Raw genomic sequence first — 25,433 nt, 5'->3', positions numbered from 1 at the left:
CTGTAGCTGGTAGACGTGAGTGTTTGATATGGCTGACTGAAACTCCACAAAAAATGATGGACCAAACCACTGTTGTACTGTCTCACTCAAAAACAGTACTACAGCCAAGATTTAAGACTTTTTAATGCCTCATATGGCCTTTTTTGAACAGGAGCTGAATGCAGTACTTCTTAAGAACTTTCAAGACCAGAGAAAAAAGTGTAGCAATAATAACTCAAAGATTTAGAACAGCTAATTTTCAGCATTTGTTTGGTTTAACCTGCAACAGAAACCCAGTGAAACCAAATAAAAACTGTATCTCTTTCCTTCAGATTGCTGTCACTACAAAATCATCAGAACAGCAAATGTTAGAAAGAGCAAAAGAGAAAGCATGCGTGGAGTGCTTCACTTTCATGAATAAGCTGTTTACAGAGTGGCCACATTCAAATGAGGCAGTCGAGGGAACACAAAACTGTGATAATGATTATTTTAAATGTAAAACAGTGCATTTGGTAGTTGAACTGACCCTTTGTAGAACTGGGGTTTGGGCAGGATTCCCTGCTGCACCAGCTGGAAGAGGAGCTGGCCCATGTGGTCCCGTGTGATCTGACTGCGCTCCAGAGTTGACTCCACCCCGACGCGCACAAAGATGTGCAGCTGAGAGCCCAAATCGAGCTCATCCACACACTGGACAGCCTCCTGCAGAAAACAAAGACATAGGACTGAGTATGGAGGAGAGGGAAGTTAAACACCACATGCATCTGAATTCTGTCATTCTAGAAATAAAAGGCAATTTAGAAATCATATATATACAAGTCATATAGTATTTCATTTAATGCATTTTAAAGAAACAAAACCCACTGATTCATACAGTGTAAGCAATTTCCTCATATAATTTCTGACTTTTCTTAACAGCTTTGGAGACAAAAAGCATGCTTTATCTCAATTACTTATTTATCTAAAAAGTAAATTATGTGAATCATAAATGAGCCTGCATGAACAGCCATTGTTTGCTGATGTGCAGGCGCCATCATTAGAGTGTCATCTACTCAATCTCAGCACCTTGTAATCGTTAATGTGCAGGAACTCGTCGATGATGGACTTGGACTTCCTCTCGATCTCCTCCTCAGACAGGGCAGGTCTGTCCAGGGTCTGGACTACAGGCTCAGGTTTCGCTGCAACACAACAAGTCACAACATTGCGTGGTTGTCTCGGATTAAATCCCTACATGAATAACAACTTTCTCAATTTTGAAGTTAATGAAACACTGTCACAATGAATAATATGACCTCTTAGAACAATTCATACTCTTATTTTAGACCTGTGACAACAAATGTCAGCTTGTAGAGAACTAATCATGGAGCAAACTTTGCTTTAAAGATTAAATGTGTGATTTTATTTTAATTACGACGAAGGAGAAAATCTGCACTGAATAGAGTAAATGCCAGGTCATGACATTTACAACCAAAGCCAATTAAAAAATGATTTATTCACATTTTGTAGTGGAGGATTTCCATCTGCTGTTGCTTCTCAATTAATTTATGCATCATAATACAATAACTAATGCTGGACAAGTACATGTAAATCAAATCAATACTAAGATATTATTGTTTGCTGAGACTATTAAAGGTGTATTAAAATGAATATTGTAAAACAATAACGATCAGATGAGAAACTAAATTTAACATTTCAGCTGCTTCCCAAAGTAAATATGTATATGTATCTTTAACGCTGTACAAAAAGATGACAATGAGATTAATAAACACTTCATGACAAACACAGTAAAGAGCTAAACTGCAAAAAAATTATATTTTTTCTCTAGCTAATCTTAAATTGTGTGTCACTATAAAATAGATAAAAACATGGATAGATATTCCTACATATTCAGGACTTGATGGTTTAAAATGGCAGAAAGCAAATATCAGTGTGGTACCAATAAAGGCTGTTCATATGTCAGTATTATATTCATCCCATGTTGTGCAGCACCGTGTGTCTCACCAGGCTCTCTGACTCGGCTGCGTTCTGGCTCCGTCTTGTCCTCTGTGACGCTCGGTCTCCGGGGCTCGGCTCCCTCTCGTTCCCGGTCTCTTCGCAGCTCCTCTGGGGTTTGACTCTCCAGCAGTTCCTTTGAACTGCTTCCCCTGATGAATGGTCCGGGCCGTGATGATGGCGGGGCAGAGATCAGCGGCTTCTCGCTGCGCTTCTCTGCCTGTACTGCTACGACTGCCAGGAGCGGGAGGGGGGAAAAAGCAAATGAATAAACAAGAGTCAGCAGGGATGCTACTATAATGAGGACCTCTGAGAAAGGGGAAAAGCCTCTATTTGAGGATTGACATTTTCAACCAATTTGGAACCAAACCTAATCTGTATTGAAAACCTAAATAGAGGCAATCAAAAACCATAATTACAAAGATAATCATTCTTCCAAATTTATGACTTAATCAGGGTTTGAAATATCTGCTAACAGAAGGTCAGACAAATTAGCGATCAGAGCCACAGAGACATCATCCTCGGAGAGCTTGAGTCCTAAATAAGATAGTGATGTTGCCCTTTACCTTCCCAGAGTTCTCCTGGAGTCAAAGTCTGGGTTCTGTGGAGGTGTGGTGGAGGGCTGAGCTGATGGCGTGGACTGCAGCGCAGAGTAACGGTTGAGGCCAGCTGTCCGTGATAGTTCTGTTGGAGAGAAAAAGTTGTAAGAGACACATGTGCCAAAAATCACCAGTAGCGACTGAAGATTATTACACTTCTTCCTTTCATATACTTAGCGAGTGAAAAATTGTCCAGATATAATACGGGCATTGAAATACAAATTTCAATACTCATCAGAAGGGAAAAAAAATTACAGTGGGTTTCAAGCCAAAGGTGAGGTTGTCCATATGTGTCAACACGTGTGCTTGTTGATTGGTCAAATAAGAATTCAGAGTTCGGGGGCAATGTTCACGCCTACTTTGATGCAGCAACTGGCCAATTGTGTGGAGGTGGGAAAGCAGGCAGGGTCTGACCTTCCCTTAGGCTCTGATTTTAAAACTGACTTCTGTCAGTTTTCTTGAGTACAAACAAAATGAATACCTTCAAGGAAAGATTGTGCACTGTTATACTATAAAAAGTTATTTTGTTTCGCCCCAGTGTGACTTCAGATGTGGTCGGACAACGCTTCGCATTTCATTTCAAGCATACTGACAACTGTGTGACGTTTAAGCCAGTTTCAGCCAGTTTCAGCCACAATCTCATCACATCTGATGTTTTTTACAAACCACAGACAAAATCTCAAGTGTGACTGAAACTACCATTGTTATTTTAAAGACGCCTTAACTATGACAACACAGTGCGAGGGACAGGCAGGAAACTGAGGGATGTTAGGAAAAAATCCACAAAGTGTGAAGGATCAGTTCTCTACCTCTGAGTCAGTCTTGGTGTTTTTCTTAGAGACACAAGATGAAAAAAACTTGGCCGTGTGATGAATAATGTTTTCTCTTTCTTCTCACTTCTGTGCTGTGTCTCCAGGTCTTTTTCACATAATGATGCTTCAGCTCGCTGCGTCATCTCACCTGAGTCGCTGGCCTTGGCTCCTCCACTGCTGCCCTTCACCCACGTGACTTGAGCCCGTGGGCCCAACTGGATCTTCTCATCCATTTGAGGCTGCAGAAAGAGAATCATTTAAGAACAAGCTTCAGTATTCCTGCTTTGAAAAACTACACAAGAGAAACAGACAGCAACAGGAGAAAATGGGCAAAACTTAACTCTGAATAGATAAGTAAATGCCACACACTCAAATTCACAAGTACACAGAATTACACAGTACACAGGAGGAACTAAGCTTCTTTTTTTAACACTGGCAGAATTCTGCAATTACAATTTTAAATCAAGGACGAGTAATGACCAAATTACTGTATCCATACCATTCAGTCTTTCATTCCAAGGCTTAGTTAATGAGTACTCTCCTCACAACTAAGAATCATGACAGAGTGCATCCAGCAGGTGGCGCTCCAAAAAACAAACTTGCCTTTTTTTTTTTTTAACACTGCAGTACCTCGTACATCCAGCAGCGGTACTTTGTACTAGTGAACATGCAAACCACAACAATAATGTGTATCAGATGAGAACAGAGACAGTTTGTGGAAACAGCCCAGTTGTGATGATCCACAGGGTTCATCTTGGTGCAGTGTAAACAGTGATCTGCTGTGTACAGAAACTTTCTACCGAAAGAACAGACGCCACTGGTGAGGGAGCTTGTGGCTAACATGGAAAAACATTTAATGAGGGGGAGACAAACCTGTCACGGCATGAAGAACAACCTTGCCAATTCATCTAAATTACAACGCTGACAACGTTCAACCCAGACTGAGGGTTCAAAATAGCCTGCGGATTCATCACAGACAGAGAAAACACAAAATGCTGCAACACAATCTTTCACTCTGTCTGTGATCAGCTTCTAATCAGAAGTCATTCTTAACATCACCACAATGCTGAATTCAGCCTCAGTTTATTTAACTAAACTCTTGTACATCATTAAATTGTTTGGTTCTTAAATGGAGGGTGAAAATGTGGGTGTGAGGAGGCAGCATTTCTGGAGACAGTTTGGTTTCTGGATGTCCACTGCTGCTCCTGAGGAAATTGATCTGTTAATAGCCAATTAATAAAATGATATTTTAGTTGGATTCAATTTAATTCAGCTCCTCTCAATCTCTGGTCTCTGTCACATCACCAAAACATATAGTAACTGTCAATGAGAAAATATATGCACACAAATGCCACTGTTATGGGTCTTTTCTATAACATGACATAACATTTTCATGTTTAGTACATGATACAAAATGCAAGCTGATAATAATATAACATTATATGTTTCTGCTCATCTCCTAAATAAGTCCTGATAACGCTTCATGATTAAATATTAATTTAAATTCTTTTTACATTTTACACTTGCATAATGTTAAGTTGTAGCTACAATGTTTTCCATTAATATTTAGTATTATATAGTGATATAATTAGTAGTATTTGAGAGGACATGCAAGGGTGAATATTTTGAGGCAGGAACATCTGGATGGAAGTTAGAGTTAGACTATCTTCAACCTCATCTTTATAAAAATACTTTCAGGATTGATAAAATATTTTTTCTACCTACCTACCCATTCATCCATCCCACTGACTGCTTTCTATGTGGTGCACCAGCGCTCACACACGCACAGTGTCCTGGTTAAGGGTCTTAAGTAACCACCTGGTTATTTGTGTCATTGTTTTCATGGCTCATATGCAGTGATGTGAGCAAATGAACTGTGTGGGACACAAAATAAGTGGCAGCCAGCTGTTTCAAATGTTATGACAGTGTATAGTCTCTAGTAGTGCCTTCCCCCTGCAGTGTGCCTCAGTAGGAGTTATAGCACACTGGGTGTTAGTCACTGACTTTGTCTTTGGCAATCCTCCAACTGGTGGCACCCTGAGCAACCAGCCTAACTCACCTATATCCTACAAACAGCCTCGGCGAGCGCGTCTCACCTTGGAGATCTTTGGGATCTTGGTGGGGTCAATGGTCCTGCTGTTCTTTGTCATGGGCACAGTGTTCCAGGTCTCATCCCTCTGAACACGCTGATCTCTCTGATCTCTTGGATCTATGAAGACAAGCCCACAGACACAAACAGCAAAAATACAGGTACAGGTGAAATACAATGGAGTCAAAAGGGCACATTTCTGACTGTTTCTGTAGCACACTGCCATACATGATGAAATATTATAAGTCAGCTAACAGATGGGAGGGAGTGGGGGGCTTCCTGTCTGCTGTTGGGCACAATAGCGTCTCTGCAGGCTATAGGGACAGGAAGTCTGCCTGTATGCTCGCAGGCTTCCTGAGTCACTATAGCTGTACCGATGTGATTCTAAGCCTTAAAGAGGATTTAGACTGCAGGCCTGACCTGGCCGTCTCTTGCTGTCCTTGGAGAGCAACTGCTGGTGCACTTTTCTCTGCTCTTCCTGCTCTTCAATCTTAGCCTCCTTGTGGATCTGCTCGATAGTTTTCGGGCCCTGGTCGGCTCTTCTGGACACCCAGTTGTGCTGAAAGTAAAGAAAAGGTAAAAAAAAAAAAAAAGAAAGAGAACCGCAGTGACTTCAAGCTCGAATCAAACGGCAGAGTCAGATGCTGTAGTTTCAGACTGATTTCTTTGTTCTTTATCCAAGCACATTCAAATGACAGCCCAGTGAATTTAGGAGTATGTGTGGGTTTTATCTTACAGCGCCAGATACATCAGAGCATAAACAGAAGAAGTTGTCAATCACAGAGGAACATCCTAATGTCAGGTGACGCACGGATGAAATAACCAATGATCATAAGTGACAGAGAGATCTGTTAACAAGGTTATCACTTTCAACTTACGTAACAACCCATCATTTGTCATTAATATTTGTGTCATTCTACGATGCTGAACACAGAGCTTTTGTTTTTAAACAAACTAGAGCTGCCTAAGTAGCCTTGCTCATTTTAATTTCAAATTTGACAGGAGCACAGCACAGCAGGGACTGAATCTGTGTTTTCGGCATCTTGTAGGAGAGACAGCGACATTGATTCAAAACGCTTGTGTTAGGTGAGAGTCACAGTTTAATCAATATGCATGTCTCTCTATTGGAAAAGCATTACATGACACTTGTAATGTTAAGTCTTTTGCTCCCTGTTTACTTCTATTTTTCTAAGACCTTGTATTTTTTGTCAGTGTTGTGATGCCAAAAAACATTAATGTGCCCACACAACTACTTCTTTATTAGTTGGTTTATTTAATCAGAATAATAAAGATAAACAGAGTTTATATGTATCTATGTATGTATATGATGTACTGACATGTAGATGCAAGACTGGTCAAAATATCTATGAGTGAAGACATTGTATGTGAAGGTAAATGCAAAGATGAGGTATGAGGTCAGCCATTTTATTGTGTCTGACCTGACACAGGACAATAAATGAAATTCTTTTAATTCTAATTATTGCATCTGCTCAGTGTGTAAATTCAGTTATTACAACATGAACTAAAACAGTAACACTATAAATGTGTGTCAAAAATTACAAATGGCTACATGATTGTAACATGAATAGTTAAACTGAATGTGTAATGTGTTTAATTGTGATCAATCTACTTATTAGTCATTCTGATTTTCCATGTTATGATGACGAATATTAATGTTTCTGTCCACTCTGAACACACTACAGCTACTGTGTATCTGTGTCCTGAGGGAGAAATTCCATGGCCTCTATGGCAGTTTTTCCTAATCCAAACTGATAGAGGCTGTTGTGTTAGGTATGGACTGTGAAGTCCTTTGAGGCAAATTTGGTAAATTTTGTGCTGTAAAAATAAAATTGACTTGACACCTGCTACAGTTTAGAGTGTCATGACCCATGGTGGCTAGCTGACTCAGGCCATCGTGTAATAATTCTGGTCATCACATCTACAAGAGGGAGAGATTGCATTTATCTGAGCTCGCTGTGTTTTTGCTGATGAGATATTGTCTCCACTAAAAAGTAAAGCCACGGGTAAGGACTGATGACTTTTACTGGTAGTGAGAGCCAGCTCGTCAGCTAGGACTGATGTCAAGAAACACACACAGCTGTCTGTATTTACTATTATACACACACAATGATGACAACTTTGCAAGTACTCAATAGTGTTTTTTTCTTTCTGCATTTGTGTAGAAAAGCAATTAAAAGCATGAGTCAGGGCTGGGCGATTTAGACCATCTGACCTTACGCCTACTTTGGTATATTTGCATTCATCTATGTCTGATAATTCCTGTTTTACAGCCACTGGCAAAACAACACTTAGTAATGGTAAAGCAGTACTGCCCACATAATAAATAATCACATTTGACTGTGATGTGTTGCATCTAACCACATAGTCCGATAATGTATGGTAGAACTAATGGTAGCTTTAAAATCTTCGGTGCAGTGAATTGTTGATGTGCACACTAAGCCACTTCTGCCTCCTCTACCTCTGAATGCATGTGTTTACAGGAGCTATTTGAAAGTTTTCACTGCTGCCAAATGTGGTTTCTTGCTAAGAGCTTAAGCTATTGTTGCGTTAACAATACAAGAGGTTAGGATACATCCTCTGAGCAGTGCTACTTCTTCAGAGCGGTGTGGACACCACGGCGAGTCGCTATCGGAAAGTGACGAGATGGGCCATGGCTAGCTGGTTAGCATACTGACTTCAGTAGAAGAAAAGAAGTGATAGAACTAAAAGCAAAACATTGCTGTTGCTTTCCACCGCTGGAGGCACTGAATGACGTTTTAGCTGACCTGTTAATGCTAATATTGGCTGTGTAGGAATAGCAAACTTTACAAATCACTCCATGGCATGAAAAGTCTATACTGCCTCAACAAAAATCTTTATCATGTATTATCAGCAGCATCTCAGTGATAAAAAGTTATACAGATATAGAGCGTATTTGCTTCAGGTTTGCTTCTGTTCTACAGTGTATTTTTCCACCGGTTTTTCCTCCATCAGTCTCTCTGAAAAGGTGTTAAAATTCAATAACAATAGTAGCAGTAGATGTCCATTTAGCAGAATATGACCAGAATATCCAATATCATGTTACAGGGGGGTCAAAGAGATCAATGAAATAAACCTCTGTGGGAAAATAACATTGTGAACCCAAGTTACTTTGAAGAATTTGGAGTTTGAACTCTCTGCAGGTGCGCAGATAAAAAAAAAAACATAACACAACCACACACACACTCACCAATCTCAGGTCTATAACATCCTGTAACATGAACCGTATCCGAGATGATGTCTTCCTCTCCTTGACGATTTTTTCCATCTGATTGAAATACTGATCCATTCGAGGCTGGAGAGAGAGAGGGAGAGAAAGAGAGAGGGAAAGAGAGGGAGAGCTGGTTAATTTGAGACATGAAGGTTATATTCTCTATGTCTCTATTCAACCTAGCAGAAAGCAGGTTTCAGGGATTTTTTCCACATTATTTCACTAAGTCAGACCAATTGTTCATTTTATTACTTGGAGCAGGAGCCATACAGACCGCCCAAGATTAAATTGGAACATTTTGGGAGACACCAGCGCAAAAATTGTAATAGCCCAAAAAGAACGGATCCAATTCACTGGTAATGGTCCGACATTAAAACGTCCATGTTCAGGAAATTACCACATTAAACAGGATGAAACTCATCCGAAGGACAAGATGGATGATTTGTGACCACTTCCTGTAGGATTTAATGTAAAGAAAATGCACTTAAATGCTAGTAAAGAGTGCAAACATCTTCCAGTGGCAAACAAAAAAAGACAATAAAGCAGAGTTAAGTTGTTGTGCTAAGTTCATTTCAGTTTCTGTGGTCAGAGGGCTTTCCTTTTGCAGAGTGACTGGTAGATGATGAGGATCGAACCGCACATCACAGTACAGCACAGAGGGAGAGCAGAAAGACCCTCAGGTCAGTTATGTCTCTCCAAGCATCTGAGGACTCTGGCTTGAAGTTGCTGATGTCTACAGGAGACCCATTCAGACAGAACAAAGCAGAGCAGGGACAATGGGGGGATATTCTTATTTCCTCATAACCTACATAAACAATTTCTCCTCTGCCTGAATGTAGCCCAGCTGGTGTGGGATCGAATCCCACCAGAACCTTCTCTTTTATGTCTCGGAAAGTGGTGTTGCTGTGGATCAGTCACCTGCAGAATCAGTTAAATTACTATGAAAATTACCAGGAATTTTATCTTGGTGGAATGTTAGCAGAGACGTACTGACATGTACTGCCCTTTGGCTGTACTCATGTCAAAGAGCTGCTGACAAAATGTTCACCTCATAACTTTATCCCTGCAAACATGAATATCTTCCCTCCAAGTCAACATCTTAAAGTTAAAAAAAGGTCTCACTGTGGTGCCTGTGAGCCTGTAAATATATTATGAACAGAAAGACTTTGTGTAGCACATCGCACCAACAGACCTGAGATTGTGCCAAAGTGTATGACGCAACAAAATTTAACATTACAGCAAGTGACGCAGCTGAATAGGGAAAAAATCTGCTAAACAATCAACTGTAATTTATTCTAGTGAATATATTTAAAGCTTTCCATGTGTGGCCAGTGACAACATGCTGTTTTAATGTACTCTACATTCACTGACAAACAAGAGATTCTTCACTGGTTTTGGAGGCTGCTTTCTCTTGTGAACTGAAATCACAGTGATCTGATGAATGAAGCTAGTTTCTCACAAATTAAAATGGGAAACCCATTCATTCACTTTTTCTCAGAGAGTTGGATGACAAGATTGATACCACTCGTCTATACGGTAAATATGAAGCTACAGCCTGCAGGTGGTTAGCTTAGCTTAACATAAAGACTTAAAACTACTTGCTTTAAGCACAAACCTAGCAGTGTTGAGTGTGAGTATTGACTTCTTCAGCTCACCTTGGCCTTCTCAAAGTCAAGGTCCTTGCCGATGGTGGTGAGCAGTCTGCACAGACACTCCAAAGACTCCTCGTCGTGGTTCTTCAGCAGCTTCACCACACAGTCATGCATGATGGCCTCCGTTAACATCTTGAGCTTGAAGAGTTCGCCGATGAACTTGATGTTGCCGATGGAACGCCGCCGGGCCTTGTCCTTGGCTTCCTCCAGCTCTTCCTGAAGACGCTCGCGCTCTGTCGCCTGAGGGGACCCAAGGAATACTTGGAACTTATTCACAAAGCCTCTTTGCCAAAGTTGAGATAGATTTAGGAGTTTCATTCACCTCTGTCATAAAAATGTTTTGGTAAAGGATTAATTCAGGCATCCCACGTACCGATGCAGCAGAGTCCAGCTCCTTCTGCTTCCTCTCAAACACCACGTCGTCCACCTTGTCTTTCTCAAACTCCTTCTGACAGCGGTTTAGCAGCAGCTTGCGAAAGTTCACTGTGGTGTTGGGTTTGTCTGTCATGGGCACTTTGAGCTGCACATGGACAGTAGAAGATATAGTGGAGAAACTTAAGTATAAAAATGAGTTAAGTATTGAACTAAATCTTTAAAAATGTTTTACACTACACAAGGAATCAGGTGTCAGGAGTTTTCTGCAGGTTATCTTGGACTTTTTAGAAATTTAGTCCCATTCATTATTTTAATCTTAATGCATAATATGTGTAAAGTGTGTGTGTGTAAACTCATTGCAGACAGAAAAATTAAATGCTGCTCCCGAATTCTTGTTAACAGAGCATCTATAAGTGAGGAGACACATTTTTAATAAACCATGATCTGTTTGACGCTTTAGTACCAACAAGTTTCTTCACAAACAGTGTAAAAGAGGTCTCCTGAAGTTAGTAAACATCAAACAGTTTCTTCTTGCAAGTTATCAAAAATTGAGAACAATGACATCACACTGTATTGAGTTAGCTTGCAGGCAGAGCTGAATCTAAACCAATTGATTTGTTTGCTGTGTTAATATTTAGCAAGTTGTTGACTGTATGTGGAGATGTAAAGCTAATGATTTAAACCACTGACCTTACAAACACAACCCTCTCTTATCTCAAAGCCAACACACTTCACCCATTCTAATCAACATGGTGACCTTCTTACCGTGGCGAGGCAGCGGCACATGTTTCCATAGGCCACAGAGAAGCTGGGCTCGTCGATGGCCTTCTCAAAGACCAGGTCGATGACGCCTTTGAGCCTCTCCTCCGTGTCGATGGTCAGGTCTGTCACCTGCTTCATCAGCTGGTTGAACTTCTGAGGCGTCAGCTTGTTCAGGATGCTGCGGACCTTCCTGAAGAGCTCCTGAGGGGAATCGGTTATGAAAGGCAGTCAATCACTGAGGTCATCGATCGCAACAATCAATCAATCACTCAACTCGAAGCACGACATGAAAAACTGTTGTATGGCTACGATCATTAGTGCTTTTTGGCAAAGACATTATTTCCCATGAAAAGTTGGAAGAGGAAATTATGTGAAGTCATTTCATCGTGTGGGAGGTTAAATCTTTCACTGAGTAATAACTATGCACTCATTCTGCTTTTCCAATATTTACAGAATTAAAGTGTTAGAATTTCCAGTAATTCAAAAATTTTCCGATCAAGTGGATTTTATGGATCACCAACTTTCAAAATTAGTCTTGTGGTTGTAGCTAATTTTCCTATTCACCCACTCCCTTGTGTGTTTCTTGTTGTGTCTTTGCATAGGTCTGTGTGTATATTCGGCTCTACCTGTGTTCTCTGTGTCTCAGGATCCTCAGCGAGGCCCTCCCTCTTCATGCCTGGCTTCCAGGCATTCTCTGATTTTTTCAGCTGAATATCATCGTTCACTGACACGTTCATGATGATCTTCCTGGGTGGAGGCCGCCGTGCCCCAATATTCATAAGCTGTGCATGCAATGAAAGGAAAAAAAGACACATATATAGATACTCCTCATTACTACCATTTGTATTGGTTAAATGAAGGCCAACATTAATATAATTTAGATGACAATTTCTTGCAATTTTAAGTGTCATGTGCAGCAGAAGACTTACTCATTACCTTGTGAAACATCTAACCTGCCATACCAGAGCAAGGCCACATCATTGACCTAATATATTGTCTAGCAGAAGTGGTTCACTCTAACATGCTGCTTCTCTTGAGTGGGTTAAAGGAATGGAAATTCTCTTATATGCTAAGTTAGATAGGAAGATTGATACCCTTCTCTTATCTGTGCGGTAAATATGAAGCTACAGTTAGAGGCCGTTTAGCTTAGCTTAGCACAAAGACTGAAAACAATGGGTAAGCAGTCAGCCTGGCTCTATTGGAAGTTTTAAAAAGGTCTGCCTTCCATTCTTTATGCTCAGCTAAGCTAATCCTCTCCTCACTGTAGACTTATACTCAGAGATATGAGCAGTATCAATTTTCTCACTTATTTCTTGGACTAACTCTGTTAAAGTATCTCTGAAATGCTCACAACAAACATTGAGATTTTTACGTGGTGAATTAAATATCATCAGCTGGGACTAAGCTTCTCAAATGGTATCAGGTCACTGACTTCCAATATAATTTTATGAATCATTAAGGAAAAGTCTGAAAGCTGAGTTTGTACCAATTAACATTTTTCCCGACTTAAAAAGTGGCATGTTATCTATTTTGAGCAAGAGAAACAGGAGGTAGAAAGTGGGTGTGTGTGTGTGTGTTTGTGTGCGATTTTATGAATGACTTGGCAGAAAGGGATATGTGTGTGTGTGCATGTGTGACTCACCGCAGCGCCTCGTCCTCCGGTCATCTGCCTGCCAAAATCTGCAAAGGCAGGTGTGAAATCGGGTCCTCTGGAAATCACCCTGGAATCCACCACTCGGGATGGCAACTTGTTTTGGTTCATCTGTATGACACAGAACATACAGAGCACATCATCACACACACACACACACACACACACACACACACACCACACACACACACACACACAGACACAGACACACACAGTCAGAATGAGCTGAACAGCAGGGGGAGCAGTTATCCCCTAATAATACTGGCAACAGGGTAAAAGGAGTCAGCCTAGTGTGTGTGTGTGTGTGTGTGTGTGTGTGTGTGTGTGTGTGTGTGTGTGTTCATTTCTAACCCAGTGGTCCCTTAAAGGTGACTTCTTGTAAATGACATTCATACCACATTACCAGCTTTTGGTTTATGTGTTTTCACTGTACTGGTGATAAATTGTTCTTGTTGGGTTCAGCAGGCCGTTCAGGGAGAGAAGTCAGAACCAGATGTGGAGAGGAAGGAAGGAAGAAAGGAACGCAGGAGAGAGCAGGATAGTTGTGGGGGAGGAGAGAAGAACAAATCCAGCTCTTTGTCTTTCAGCTGTCCTTGACTTCCTCTACACTCATTTCCAGTGAGATTTCAACATCTCCCACAGAGAATATGAGACTATGGGACTCTACCAATCAACTGTTCGCCGGTCTGGTTGTTCTTTTTGGAGAGGTGGGGGGGAGGGGCATGTGCTCTTAACACTGCCAAGTGTGACATAATAGCAATGTGATTTTAATCAAAACAGCATTTCAGCGGGCCATATGCTCCACCCATACATATGTGGGGATCAGAGGAATGAATCAACCTCTCTGTGGTGTATCCTTGATCCAGAGCACAGAATCTAACAAAGTAGAGCAATGTCTAACACACAGCATGTTGATATGAGCCAATAATGAAGAACAATGTTTCATTAAGAGGATTATTCATAACTAAAGGTGCAACTAAGCATTATTTCATTACTGATCAATCTTATTTCATCACATTTAATAGCCTAATCACTCAGCTTTTTAAGCTCAGAAAATTACTGCCCATTATAATTTTCCAGGGCCTGAGGTAAGATTTTCAACAAATGAACAGTCAAAAACCCACTGACAATGATATAAAAACAGCAAATCCTTACGTTAGGGAAACTGGAATCACTGAATGCTTGACAATTTTGCCAGATGACTAATCTACTCAAACCAATTGAAGTAATCTTTTCTACAAAAAATGCCAAAAGCTCACTAGTGTCTCCAACATAAGTGATGGACAACAAATAGAATATAATTGGATTTTGAAGTGAACTGGTCAGAAAAACCATGACACTTCAAGACGTCTGGCTCTGGAAAACTGACATTTTACTTTTATTGACGAAAACAATCAATTTATCAAGAAAATGATCATCAGAGTAATTGATAAGGGAAATAAATATTAGCTGCAGCCACATTTATAGAGAGAGACCTCTCGAGATAGTTCCTCATTTTGAAACTGCAGCACAGGACCATACAGATGACACTTCCATCCATCGATTTATCTACACTTGGCTGTTAGAGGTTTAATCACTGTACAATCTTTTTGTCTAACAGTCTATGAATTTGATTGCAGGGCTTTCTGTAACTTACCTTGTCCAGCACCACATCGCTGATCGGTGGGAGCCCCTCAGGCTTCTGTATGCAGGCAGGCATGAACTGGAAGCCCAACAGGAAGTCCCTGTCATACTGACGCTTCCCACTGGGCTCAGCCAAGTCTGGACCACCAAGTAGGGTTTAAGAGGGAAAGAAAGAGAAACAGAGTAAACACAGCAGCTTTACACACTTGCTTTTTACATTCAAGTTTTGCCTTTAGTCACTTCTGTCTCCTCATCTGTCCAAGGAAGAAGGTCTGTCTCACCCTCCATGTCCTGTGGAGCCCCCGTTGAGTTCTCCTTGTCTCCAGGGGCGGCTCCACTGTCGCTGCTCTCCGTCTCTGAGGTGTGGCCTGCTCCGTTCCTCATGGGCTCCATCTCAGCCTCGCCGTTCTCCTCTGGGGCGGCAGGCTTTCTGTCAGCCTCTGGGCTGCTAGCAGGGGCTGGAGCAGGGGTGGAGGTGAAGACTGACGGCAGGGGCACAGGGCTGCTGCTCAGTGGAGCTGACTGCAGGGCCTGGTCTCCAGCAGGTTGATCCGCTGGCCTCGGCTCGTCCTGTGGGGAGGAGTTTGCAGATTCTCAGCATTTGTCGGTAAGCATTATGCCCTGCTTTATTATCATTTAGCAAAATAATTAATCCCTAAAAGCTCAATGGCTGCTGTCAGGTAGCTCTCTCGGAGTGTCTTGTGGGGGATTTAAAGTACAAAAGAGCTGTCAGTCCACCACATTCAAAAACTACTAGCATCACAATTTATCTAAATTAGAATGTCCATAATTATCGGTTACGAGGCTGTAAAGGGGTCATCTGTAGAGTAGGTGAAAGGGGTGGACACATGAAGAGAAGGGAAACTGAGGTATGAATGAATAAAAAATTGAGTGAAGGCAGGGGATTCTGGGGGATGGTTAGGAAGTGATGAAATGAAATTTTTTGTAGATGTAAGAGAAGAGATGCTACACGAAAGACAGAGAAGGGAAAAAATATAGAAGCACAATAGGCTTATTCAAGTAGAAGATACTGAGTTTGCTCTTCTAAAAGAAAAAAAATGTTGCCAAAAGAAACACAAATGTACCAGTGTGACAAGTTTCTAAGTTAATCATTTGGTCTATCATTTGTCTGTAAAATGTCGGTAGTAAAAAACATGCATCACAATTTCCCAAGGCGTAAAATGACACTGTGATCAACACGTCCAGAACTCAGAGATGTTTTATTTTCTATCATATTTGACCAATAAAAGCAACAGATGCTAACAGTTTGAGAAAATGAAACCACTAAATATTTTGGCATGTTTGCTTAAACTACCAAAGTGATTAATCAACTGTCAAATTCAATAAAAGACTTATCACTGCAGCTGTAGTGCGGCTGTATAACCCCATAGTGCTTATTCAGTGCAGACTAAAAGAAGCCATTTAACAGTCTGCAACACCAGTATCTGGTGGTGTGAAAATTCTCCCACGGCTACAAGCCCAGAACAAAACAATAAAAGAGAGGAAACGAGTGTGAGACAGAGCTGATTTTACATACAGTGGGCTGGGTGAGCAATGAAGATGATGGATAACCCCTCGCTGTCGCTCTCGGACGATAACAACACCCTAAAGTCATTTATGTCTGCTTCCCCAATGGCACATGTGGAAACATTTTCCACTTGAACTATTGTGCCTTTCCTCTTCCCTCTGACCCGCTCTGTCTCGCTCCTTTGATACTTGGGAGTTGTTTTAAAAAAGGCTTCTACCAAAATGAAATACCAGCTATTTGGAGGTGAAATTATCTATGTTTTGAAGCTTCAGTGTGGTACTTCAGTGGGCCTCTTTTCTCACCTCGTCCTCCTTTTGAGGTGCGTCTCCAGCAGAGATCCCTTCATTTGGTTTCCTCCAGGTCTTTGGTATAGCAGAAGCCGTCTGATTTACTGCAGGACAAAACAAACGCAGGAACGTGCAGTCAGCCACTGACGGTCAGTAAAACAGCATAACCGCAATGGATTTAAAAAGGGAAATTTGTGTCCAACAAGCAGTGATGGTAAGATAAATGAATCTGTATAAACAAACGTTACAGCTGTTGTACAGTCCTGTCAATATGATGAAAGCCAGAAATGTATATTAAATGCTTTTAAGTGTTAAACCTCACTCATTTCTGACCAAACAAAACAAACAAACATTATTTGCAAATACTGTTTGACAGAGCAGATAAAGCAGGATAAATAGAAATTCTAAATTCCTCACTCATGGGCCCTCAGGTATTTGTCATAAATGATTGTTGCTATAACATATAAGAAACAATAACATGATGAAATAACATGGGCTAGAATAAGTGACCTCTCTCATGACTTTGACAGAACAACCCGACAATGTTCCCTCATTCTGTAGAGAGAAGAATTAGCAGACGCTGATAACTTTCTGTTCTACCTGTCTGTCAGGTATTTCTCTGCGGTGTACTCTGAGCTACATTATGTCACACTGGGTGGTACTGTGACATGTACATGTGTGACTCAGAGGACATTCAGTCACACACAACTTTGTGGAGAATTTTTACAAGACAAACATGTTCTGAATATACTCCCACTTGTTAAACATTATTTGGTTCTGGAGAAAGCCTGTGTTTGTTTCGGGCAAATATAAATATGAAAATAATTTTGATAAAAATTTAAAACATTTCTTGTGATTTCCAGGATTTTTTGGATGTGTGGAGTTTGTTCTATATGAAGGGAGATCAACTGTATCAGCGAAGCATTTGTTGAGAGATTATCTGCAGTGGGTGCTGTATGGGCGTTCATAAAACACCCTAGTGTATCACAGGGCCACTTAATTTTACTATTTAGGCATAATACCATAAACAAGTGGCAGGCTCATAAAACAACCTCTCATTTTAGGCCGCCCTGTCGTACAAAAAAAAAAACACCCTCCAGAGAGCAATTACTCCTCTGGCAGGTTAAAACTGAATCAAATTATCTATGAATTTTACAGCTGCTGAAATGCAACAGATACAATACCTGTAGTGGGACTCTTCCTGATGAGTGCTTGATGCTGGGGCTCTGTTTTGCTGTCAGTAATGCCACCGTGTGCCTCTGCCCCAACTCTGGGGACAAGGTCTTTAGTGTCTAAGGATTTGCTGGGCTCGTCGGCCTCTGTTGTGGCCTGCACTAGAGGCGGAAGGCCGGGGGGGAGCATTACTGGCAAAGCTGGGGCAGGGCTAGAGGTCAGGGTGACTGGCACCACAGCCACAGGTGCCATAGGGGCGAGCGCAGCAGCAATGGGAACCTCTGGCCTCACGTCAGAAGGCAAAGTTTCAGAGGAGGAGGCCTCTCTGTAAGCAGGAGCAGAGGCCTGGGGCTGGAGTGCAGCAGGGGGCATAAGAGAAGGCTCGTGAGCCGCAGTGTCTAGCTCAGTCCCAGACTCTGCAAGGCCATTCAAGGCCTTGGGGGCTGGTGCAGGCGAGGCAGCCAGAGTTCTTGGGGCATCTGAAAGAGGCTTGTCTGTGTTGGGAGTCTGAGGTGGCGCCGGAGAGGGTTTCTGCTCCCCGGCTGTGGACGAGTAAGAAGAAGAGGCTGAAGCAGTGGACTCCCTGACCGAGGGACGTTCACTGGTGTTGGCCGCTGTAAGTGGCAGAGTGGCGGGGGTGGTCAGCGAGGCGGGGAAGGGAAGCCCTGGTTCAATAGCAGAAGTGGGCTCAGTTACAGGTGCGTTGGCCTTCAGTCTCTCCACGGGGGCTTCAGGCTGCACAAGCCCTGGTGAGGAAGACTTCTGGGCAACTGGCTCCAGTTTTGGCATATCATCTGTGAGGAAGAAGAGTACAGATAAATACATGTGTTCAGAATAAGCAAAACATAATATTCATATCATGGACTAGATTTAATAGTTAATTAAATAGATCACATGAAAAGATGCTTGCATGGAAACAGGGCTTTGTATTTCTCAGTAGCATATAAACTAATGAACTTTTTGTTTGTGTACAATTATTTTAAATAAAATCAGTAAAACATAAAGTAAAACAATTTAAATTGCATATTGCAAGTAAGAGATCAGGACTGTGACAGCACCAGGGTCAACAAACCAGACAGGAAACATGCACAAAGAGATTGAACGGTTTCCAAAACTTATTCGGAGAACAGTGCAAAATGTTCCAGCTACTTACTGGACAAGCAGGCTGCCCTGCTGACACCACACTCTGATTTGTAAGTGAAATGAAAGTGAAAGCATTCAGTGTGATGTGTGTTTTCGGAAAAACAAAAGTGACAGCACAGTTTTTGGAGATCATTGTTTGAGCAGAGGATGATTTGAAGGAAGGCTGCTCCATGAGGGGGGGCAATAAAACTAAAGATGACATTGCCTGACATGACAGGCAATGACCTGGCAGGTTAATGAAGGTCTAATGTTACATTTTTACAATTTCAACATGAAACTCTAGTTACAGCTGTTTTTGTAGAACAGACTGTTAAAAGTGGTACTCCTTCTTGTCAAGAGCTGTGGATGTAGTTTTAAAAAAGAGCGAGGGTGCTGGGGCGGACCTGGCCCTGGTTTGGTGTCTGAAGCCCCTGTTGTCAACGGCTGCTGTGGCTGCTGTGGCTGTTGGGGCTGTGAGGGCTGTTGGGGCTGTGGGGGCTCCAATGTATAGCCTCCAGGGTGGGCCTGCTGTGGCTGAGGAGGCTGAGGAGGCTGAGGCTGCGGCTGCGACTGCGACTGCGACTGCGACTGCTGCTGCTGCTGCTGCTGCTGCTGCTGCGACTGCGACTGCGACTGCTGCGGCTGCTGCTCTGGAGTCTGGCTGCTGCTCAGCTGCTGCTGCGATTTGAGGTAGAAAATGTGAGGATAATGAGGGTGCGGCCATAAAAACTAGCAACACAGAAAACCAGAAAGACGGCACAGAGATGAAGGCAAGCACGCATACAAACAAATAAACAAAACAAGCCCGAATGCGGGATTAAGCAGAAATAAGGAGTCCAATGGGGCATGATTAGATTATAAGAGGACAGCAATGAAGGACAAGACGGGAGGAACGAGACGGAGAATGAAGATCAATGCGGGAAAAATGACAGGAGGAGGGGAACGGCTCAGAACGAAGGACAGAGAAAAGGGGGAAGATACATAAAGAAATGAAATCAAAGGGAGCACAAAAAGACAGAAAAAGAGAGGAAAGACACTGTTAACATCCACAGGAGGACACAGGGAGGAAGAAGTCAAAACATCCCTCTTCAGAATCCAGGAAAGTTGTATAATTGGGGCTTGGTTTATTTCATTTATTAAAATGTGTCAGTTACAATAGCGTTCTGCTTCGATACCATGACTCAGAGCCCTGCTGGTTTCCTTTTCTAGCCATCTGATTTGCAGTACCATTACCAGTGGTACTCTTGGGATTGAGAACAACTGCATTTCCACATTTACTTCAAGGTAATGCACTTGCCCCAAAAAAAACACTAAGATAAATTCTTTATTTTAAAGAACAGTATTGATAGGTAAGAGTGGACCTGGGTGGATTCTGTAGAAGGAGTGAAAGTATACAGACAGTGCATATGCAATCTACTGTAAAAGTGAGTGCATAGAAACAGTGATAGGAGCAGCAAGTGTAAGATTGAAACAGCTGTTAACAATTACAAAGATTACAGTGAATCTATTATACTGCTATGGGAGAATAAAGTGTTCTTTAACAAGTCATTCCTGCTGACCTGTAAGTCTAAGCATATGTGGTGTGTAATAATGGTGATAAACTGACTTTTTTGGTTATCATCTTTATCTGCAAGTCTTTAAAACAACTAACAAAAGTGCTAATTAGATGAAGTAAAGATATCCTGAGCAACAACAGGCATGTAAACATTGTGGACTCAGAGCCGTTGAGAATAAATTACCAGGAGACACAGAGGCTATGTCCTGTAATATCACACACACAGTGGAGAGCAGACGCGATTAGAGCAGAGAGCTCACACTGCTACAGAGCAACATGAGACAACTCTCCTCTCCTCTGTCTAATCAGCTGCTCCTTATGCTTCACTACCTGTAACTGTAAGTACTGTATGAGCAGGTGAGAGATGGGTGAGTGTAAGCGTGAGAGAGCCATACCTGTGGTGGGGTGGGGGTAGAGGAGGGGGGACCGACAGGAGGTGTTGAATTCCTGCTCCCTGAGCCCCCTGCCATGATCTCCTCTGTGATATCCTTGCCACCCTGATTGGGGTCACGGATACGGATCTGGGAGGACAATGACACAAAAAACACACCTCACTAAAGCACCCAAGTCTTTGACCAACCCTGCCTCAGCCGCATGGTTTGTGAACTGCATTGCACACTGATACAAACAGATAGTGATGCACAGAACGACAAAAACTGGGGGTATAAATTAGGAATTAAACACCTGAAGTGAGCATCATTCTAAAAATAAAGACAAACATCGGATGTGTTACCACAAGCAAAATGAAAGCACCACATCTGGCTGCAAATGAAGTGTCAGTGCAAAGGTTGACGCAGCCTCTTTGCCCTGTAATTCAACCCCTCTAATGTCATGTGACTGGTTTTCAGTCATGCATTTCTGCTTAATTTTTAAAGAGTTATACTAGTGTGGTGTCAGTGTTTTGAGGAACATTTCAGTTACACCTTCGCCCACCTTTTTTTGAGTTACACTGATTATATTCACTATAGAAAACATGCCAGTTCGGTTTCATTTGAAGTAAAGTGCCAGCTTTAAATATTTGTGCTAAGGGAAAGAAAACAGGTGCCTGCATTTCACCAGAGATCACAGACACAGCAGAGTATAATTTCTCCTTGGTGTGTTTTTATTCTGTAAGCAGAGCAGAAAACCTGCACATACACTTAGAGTGTTTGAGCATTTATCACCCAATGACAAAACTTTCAGATAATAAAACAAAAAGCAAAATTTCTTGATTTTATCTGAATATCTGAAATTGTTTGGTGATGGGTCCATTAAATCTCTAATTTAGTTGAGACTTTTAACAGAACCGCATGTGGATTTAAAGGTTAAATTAAATTGCTCACTACTAAGCAGTTCATGCTAAACATTATATCTATTTTAAACAAGAGGGAAACTGGTTCTTTTACTCTCAATGTGAAGAACAATAGGAACAACTAGGAACACTCAAGCAACTGATTGACTGATTCAATACTGATTCAAAATTTTAAAAGACTGAAAAAAATGAAAAAAATTTCCTCTATTAAATATCTCTAAGAAAAAAATTAACTGAAGAACTACTAAGATACTCACTGTTTTCTTCTCACGCTTGGCTGGTGGAGGTTGCTGTGGTGTAGGCACTATGATAGGGGTTGAGGGGGGGTACTGTCCTGGGTAATAGGGTGGGCCAGCTGTAGGAACGGGAGCAGGGACAGAGGGTGAGACAGGTGGGTGGTACCTGAGGGGATCTGAATGAATTTGCAAGAAAAGAAAAACAAAACAGAAGAGAAGACATTTTAGTAAAACACTGTTAGGATCCCTGCTCCATGGGCACACAACAACGCTGACAGGTAGTGTGTATTGTGGTGAAAATTCAGATTGCAAATGTGATGTGGAGATAGTGATGGATGTGTATCTGTGTTAGATAAATGACTCACGATATGGGGCAGGGTACTCCCCTGGCCCTGGACCAGGATAGAAGGTGCCAGACCCTGGGGGCTGTACAGAATACTGCTGAGGAGGTCCCACATAGGGTGTACTGTGGCGATACTGGAAATAAGGAGCACAGAGAGAGACAGATTAATACATCATCAGTAAAGACAACATAGATACTGTGTACATTTCATTTTAAAATTGGTACATATTTGCAATCAGTGATGTGATTTTTATTTGCAACATTCAAATTTTAATCATCTTTTGGTGAGAATTTGAATATGTGCTCATTTAAATTTTGGCTGGACCAGTGCTATGACCTGTATTTACAGTAGTCCAATCTAATGAGTACCAGCTGCAACTGAAGAGTTTTGTCTCTGAGGTCAATTTACATTTTTGTTCATTCATTACAAAAAAGGTGAAAATTAAATATTTTTACTCAATAAGAGTGCTGCAAGAGTAAGCCCTAAAACCTGGAATTAAGTTATCCGACCAGAAAAGTGCTATATAAGTACAGTCCATTTACCATTTAGATTTGAGTGAAAAACTTCAACTGTAAATTTAAGCCCCAGTTCAGTATGTTTGCCTCACCTGTGGGATGTAGTACTGTGCAGCCTGTGGGGAAGGGAAAGGCATGGGTGCCATGGTCATCATGATTGGCTGATTGGTGGGGTAGACTGCCGCCGTGGGAGTCTGTGAGCCAGGCCGTATGGAGGGTGTGTTTGTTGGGATGGTGGGCCTTGCGGTCTGCATCTGAGTCCTCTGGAAAAACTGAAAGTAACGTGAAAGAGACAGAGAAAACAACAAAAATAATACATTAGGTACTATCCCTGAGGCTGGAGTGTCATTTCTGCATGCTGCCATGCTTTATCTAAAACTCAAAACAAGTACAGTTTTTCAGATGCCTTCACCATTTGGCCTACACATTTCTCACAGGGAGACAGCCCTGGTTTTTATCAGCAGCTAAAAAAAAGGAGGCCCAGTACCACACATTTCTCTCATCATTGCTGCAGACCATTCAGACCATCACATCTCAGCAACTCTGAGGGAAAAATTACTAAATGATTTTCAGGTAGATACGAGCACCTTTATACTACATTTTTATGCCTCTATAAACAACCCATAATCTACATGAATTACTTTACTGAACCTCTCTGAAATTCAGATTTCATAGTGTAATTGCAATTTACAGACCAAGGAGCACAACTCTGTTTAGACACTTTTCCCTACAATCATCTAATCAACTAAACAAAAGCCTTAAAAGCATGATTAAGTGTTCGATAAAAGATAGACACGCCGTACAAAAGAACAACAAAAGGTTTAAGGAAGGTGCACATCAAAATGACTGAAGTGTTGGTTCATTCAGGTTTAGGTCTGCAAACGTTTTCCTAACTGAGCAGAGTCTGGCTGCAGAACTTCTCTGCTGTTGTCAAGGGACCTTTGTGGTATCTTGACCTGATTTTTTATTTATTTTTTTTTTTAACGTGTTGGCAACTTGCGGTTACCAACAAAAGAGTGAAAAACCAGAGTGTACTCACATTAAAAGCCGGACTGCTCTACACTTTTATTTAGTTTTTGTTTTGTGGTTTCAACTCTTCTTTGATCCTGAGTAAATTCTGGTTTTAACTGCTAGTTTAAGTTTTTATGTTCATTTTCATGAAAGACTTTAATATTGGAGAACGTTCATTGAGTCATACTGATTTAGACTGGTCAAGTGTTTACAGCACATTTCCTTTCACTAATGAAACCTGATGCAACTTGCTGCTGAGGCAAATAGACATGGAACCAGATCAACTAAAATTTGACACCTACACACCCACTGACCCTGGTAGTTTAATGTAGTCTGCCTGTGGGTCATTGGGTTTTTATGTCTTTTCAATTTTGTTGATTGATATTCAAGAATCTATAGAGAGGAACGCTGTTGCTTATCAAACAATCATCTCAAAAGGACTCTAGAGCGCTTTTGTAAATAAGCTGCACCAGGCTCCACAGCTGCAAAAAATAAAAGCTCTTGGGACTGCTGAATGGCTTCAAATACCTCTTTTTGTGCCTGAGCAGCTTGGCCAACCTTGCACTTGTACTAAAAGCGTGACACATGGCATGGCTGCGTTCATCAGGCAGCAATATGGCCTTTTCTTGTGCATCACAAAGCACTGAAAATGTAGAAAATGTACTGTAACAACTGCAGCTGCAATGGCTTCCACTCAGCTCATGTCTCAATCAGTTAAACGTTTAATGTTTGATGGGCTTTGTGTTTGGACAGCACATAAAATTTTACTCTGGAATTTCTGTGTGCCGGGCCTGAAGAAAAAGACCACTACCAACAGCTCTGACCGACTTCCAAACAACAACTAGGGCTCAAGTTGGGAATACCCAACCACAGTCACTGCATGCTCGGTGAAGGAGAGCAGGATAAACAATGCTGTAAAAACCATCTAAAAATACCCAGGAGGGAAATCACCTTTAACATAATAAATCAGGTTCAGTGGCTTCATTGTAAATGGCCCTGTGGAAATCTGGGAAATGACCAGGAAACTGTTCATTAACAGCTACCCGAAGACAGTCACGGCAAAATAAATAAATAAACTGCTAGCATGGCAAGAAATATGAGCCAACAGACAAAACAACTTTTCAACACTGTCAACAAAAAAGTGTGTTAAACTTAGGCTTAAAACCGCCACTGAAACAACAAGTGTATTCTCAAACGACACTGAAACCATATGTTATGTCCGATGACATATTCCCAACAGGTAGCAGACACTTAATTACATGGACATGAAAAGGAAAACACTTATTTGGGGGAGTAATATACTGTATCTTTTTCATTCTGCATGCTGTTCATCAAATTGTGCAAGATGAGTAATGAATGGAGCAAAAATTACAAAATTATGAAGTGAAAAGTCCGGTAATGATCCTCTACAGGATAAAAGACAGGACATAGGGATAAAATGATGATAAAGGACCTCTCTACTGAGCACACACTGTAGTCAAAATGAGGGGGGGGGGTGCACAGGGTTAGAAGTTAGGATCATTTAAGGATGATCCTCATCATGCCATGCAGGTTCTGAGAGACTTTTAACACAGAGGTTAATGTTACCTG

The 25,433-nt window shown here is 41.5% G+C and overlaps 1 protein-coding gene across 1 annotated transcript in view; it reads right to left on the bottom strand.

The window, feature by feature from the left end:
* eif4g3a (eukaryotic translation initiation factor 4 gamma, 3a) overlaps positions 1 to 25,433 on the bottom strand; it is a 51,683-nt gene that overhangs the window by 8,017 nt on the left and 18,233 nt on the right. The window contains 23 exon segments of the mRNA XM_051074647.1: positions 506 to 678; positions 1,042 to 1,154; positions 1,978 to 2,179; positions 2,181 to 2,202; positions 2,535 to 2,652; positions 3,528 to 3,618; positions 5,476 to 5,588; positions 5,889 to 6,027; positions 8,698 to 8,802; positions 10,374 to 10,610; positions 10,744 to 10,890; positions 11,511 to 11,708; positions 12,134 to 12,289; positions 13,150 to 13,269; positions 14,795 to 14,919; positions 15,063 to 15,351; positions 16,612 to 16,700; positions 17,781 to 18,563; positions 19,296 to 19,569; positions 20,842 to 20,967; positions 21,995 to 22,092; positions 22,339 to 22,450; positions 22,925 to 23,104. Coding sequence (XP_050930604.1) covers positions 506 to 678; positions 1,042 to 1,154; positions 1,978 to 2,179; positions 2,181 to 2,202; positions 2,535 to 2,652; positions 3,528 to 3,618; positions 5,476 to 5,588; positions 5,889 to 6,027; positions 8,698 to 8,802; positions 10,374 to 10,610; positions 10,744 to 10,890; positions 11,511 to 11,708; positions 12,134 to 12,289; positions 13,150 to 13,269; positions 14,795 to 14,919; positions 15,063 to 15,351; positions 16,612 to 16,700; positions 17,781 to 18,563; positions 19,296 to 19,569; positions 20,842 to 20,967; positions 21,995 to 22,092; positions 22,339 to 22,450; positions 22,925 to 23,104 — 4,010 coding nt within the window.

This window comes from Lates calcarifer, linkage group LG12 (genome assembly GCF_001640805.2).
Source record: "Lates calcarifer isolate ASB-BC8 linkage group LG12, TLL_Latcal_v3, whole genome shotgun sequence".
In the NCBI taxonomy this organism is placed as follows: Eukaryota; Metazoa; Chordata; class Actinopteri; family Centropomidae; genus Lates; species Lates calcarifer.
Note: the sequence above shows the minus strand (reverse complement) of the source record. Positions and strands in the feature narration are given on the sequence as shown.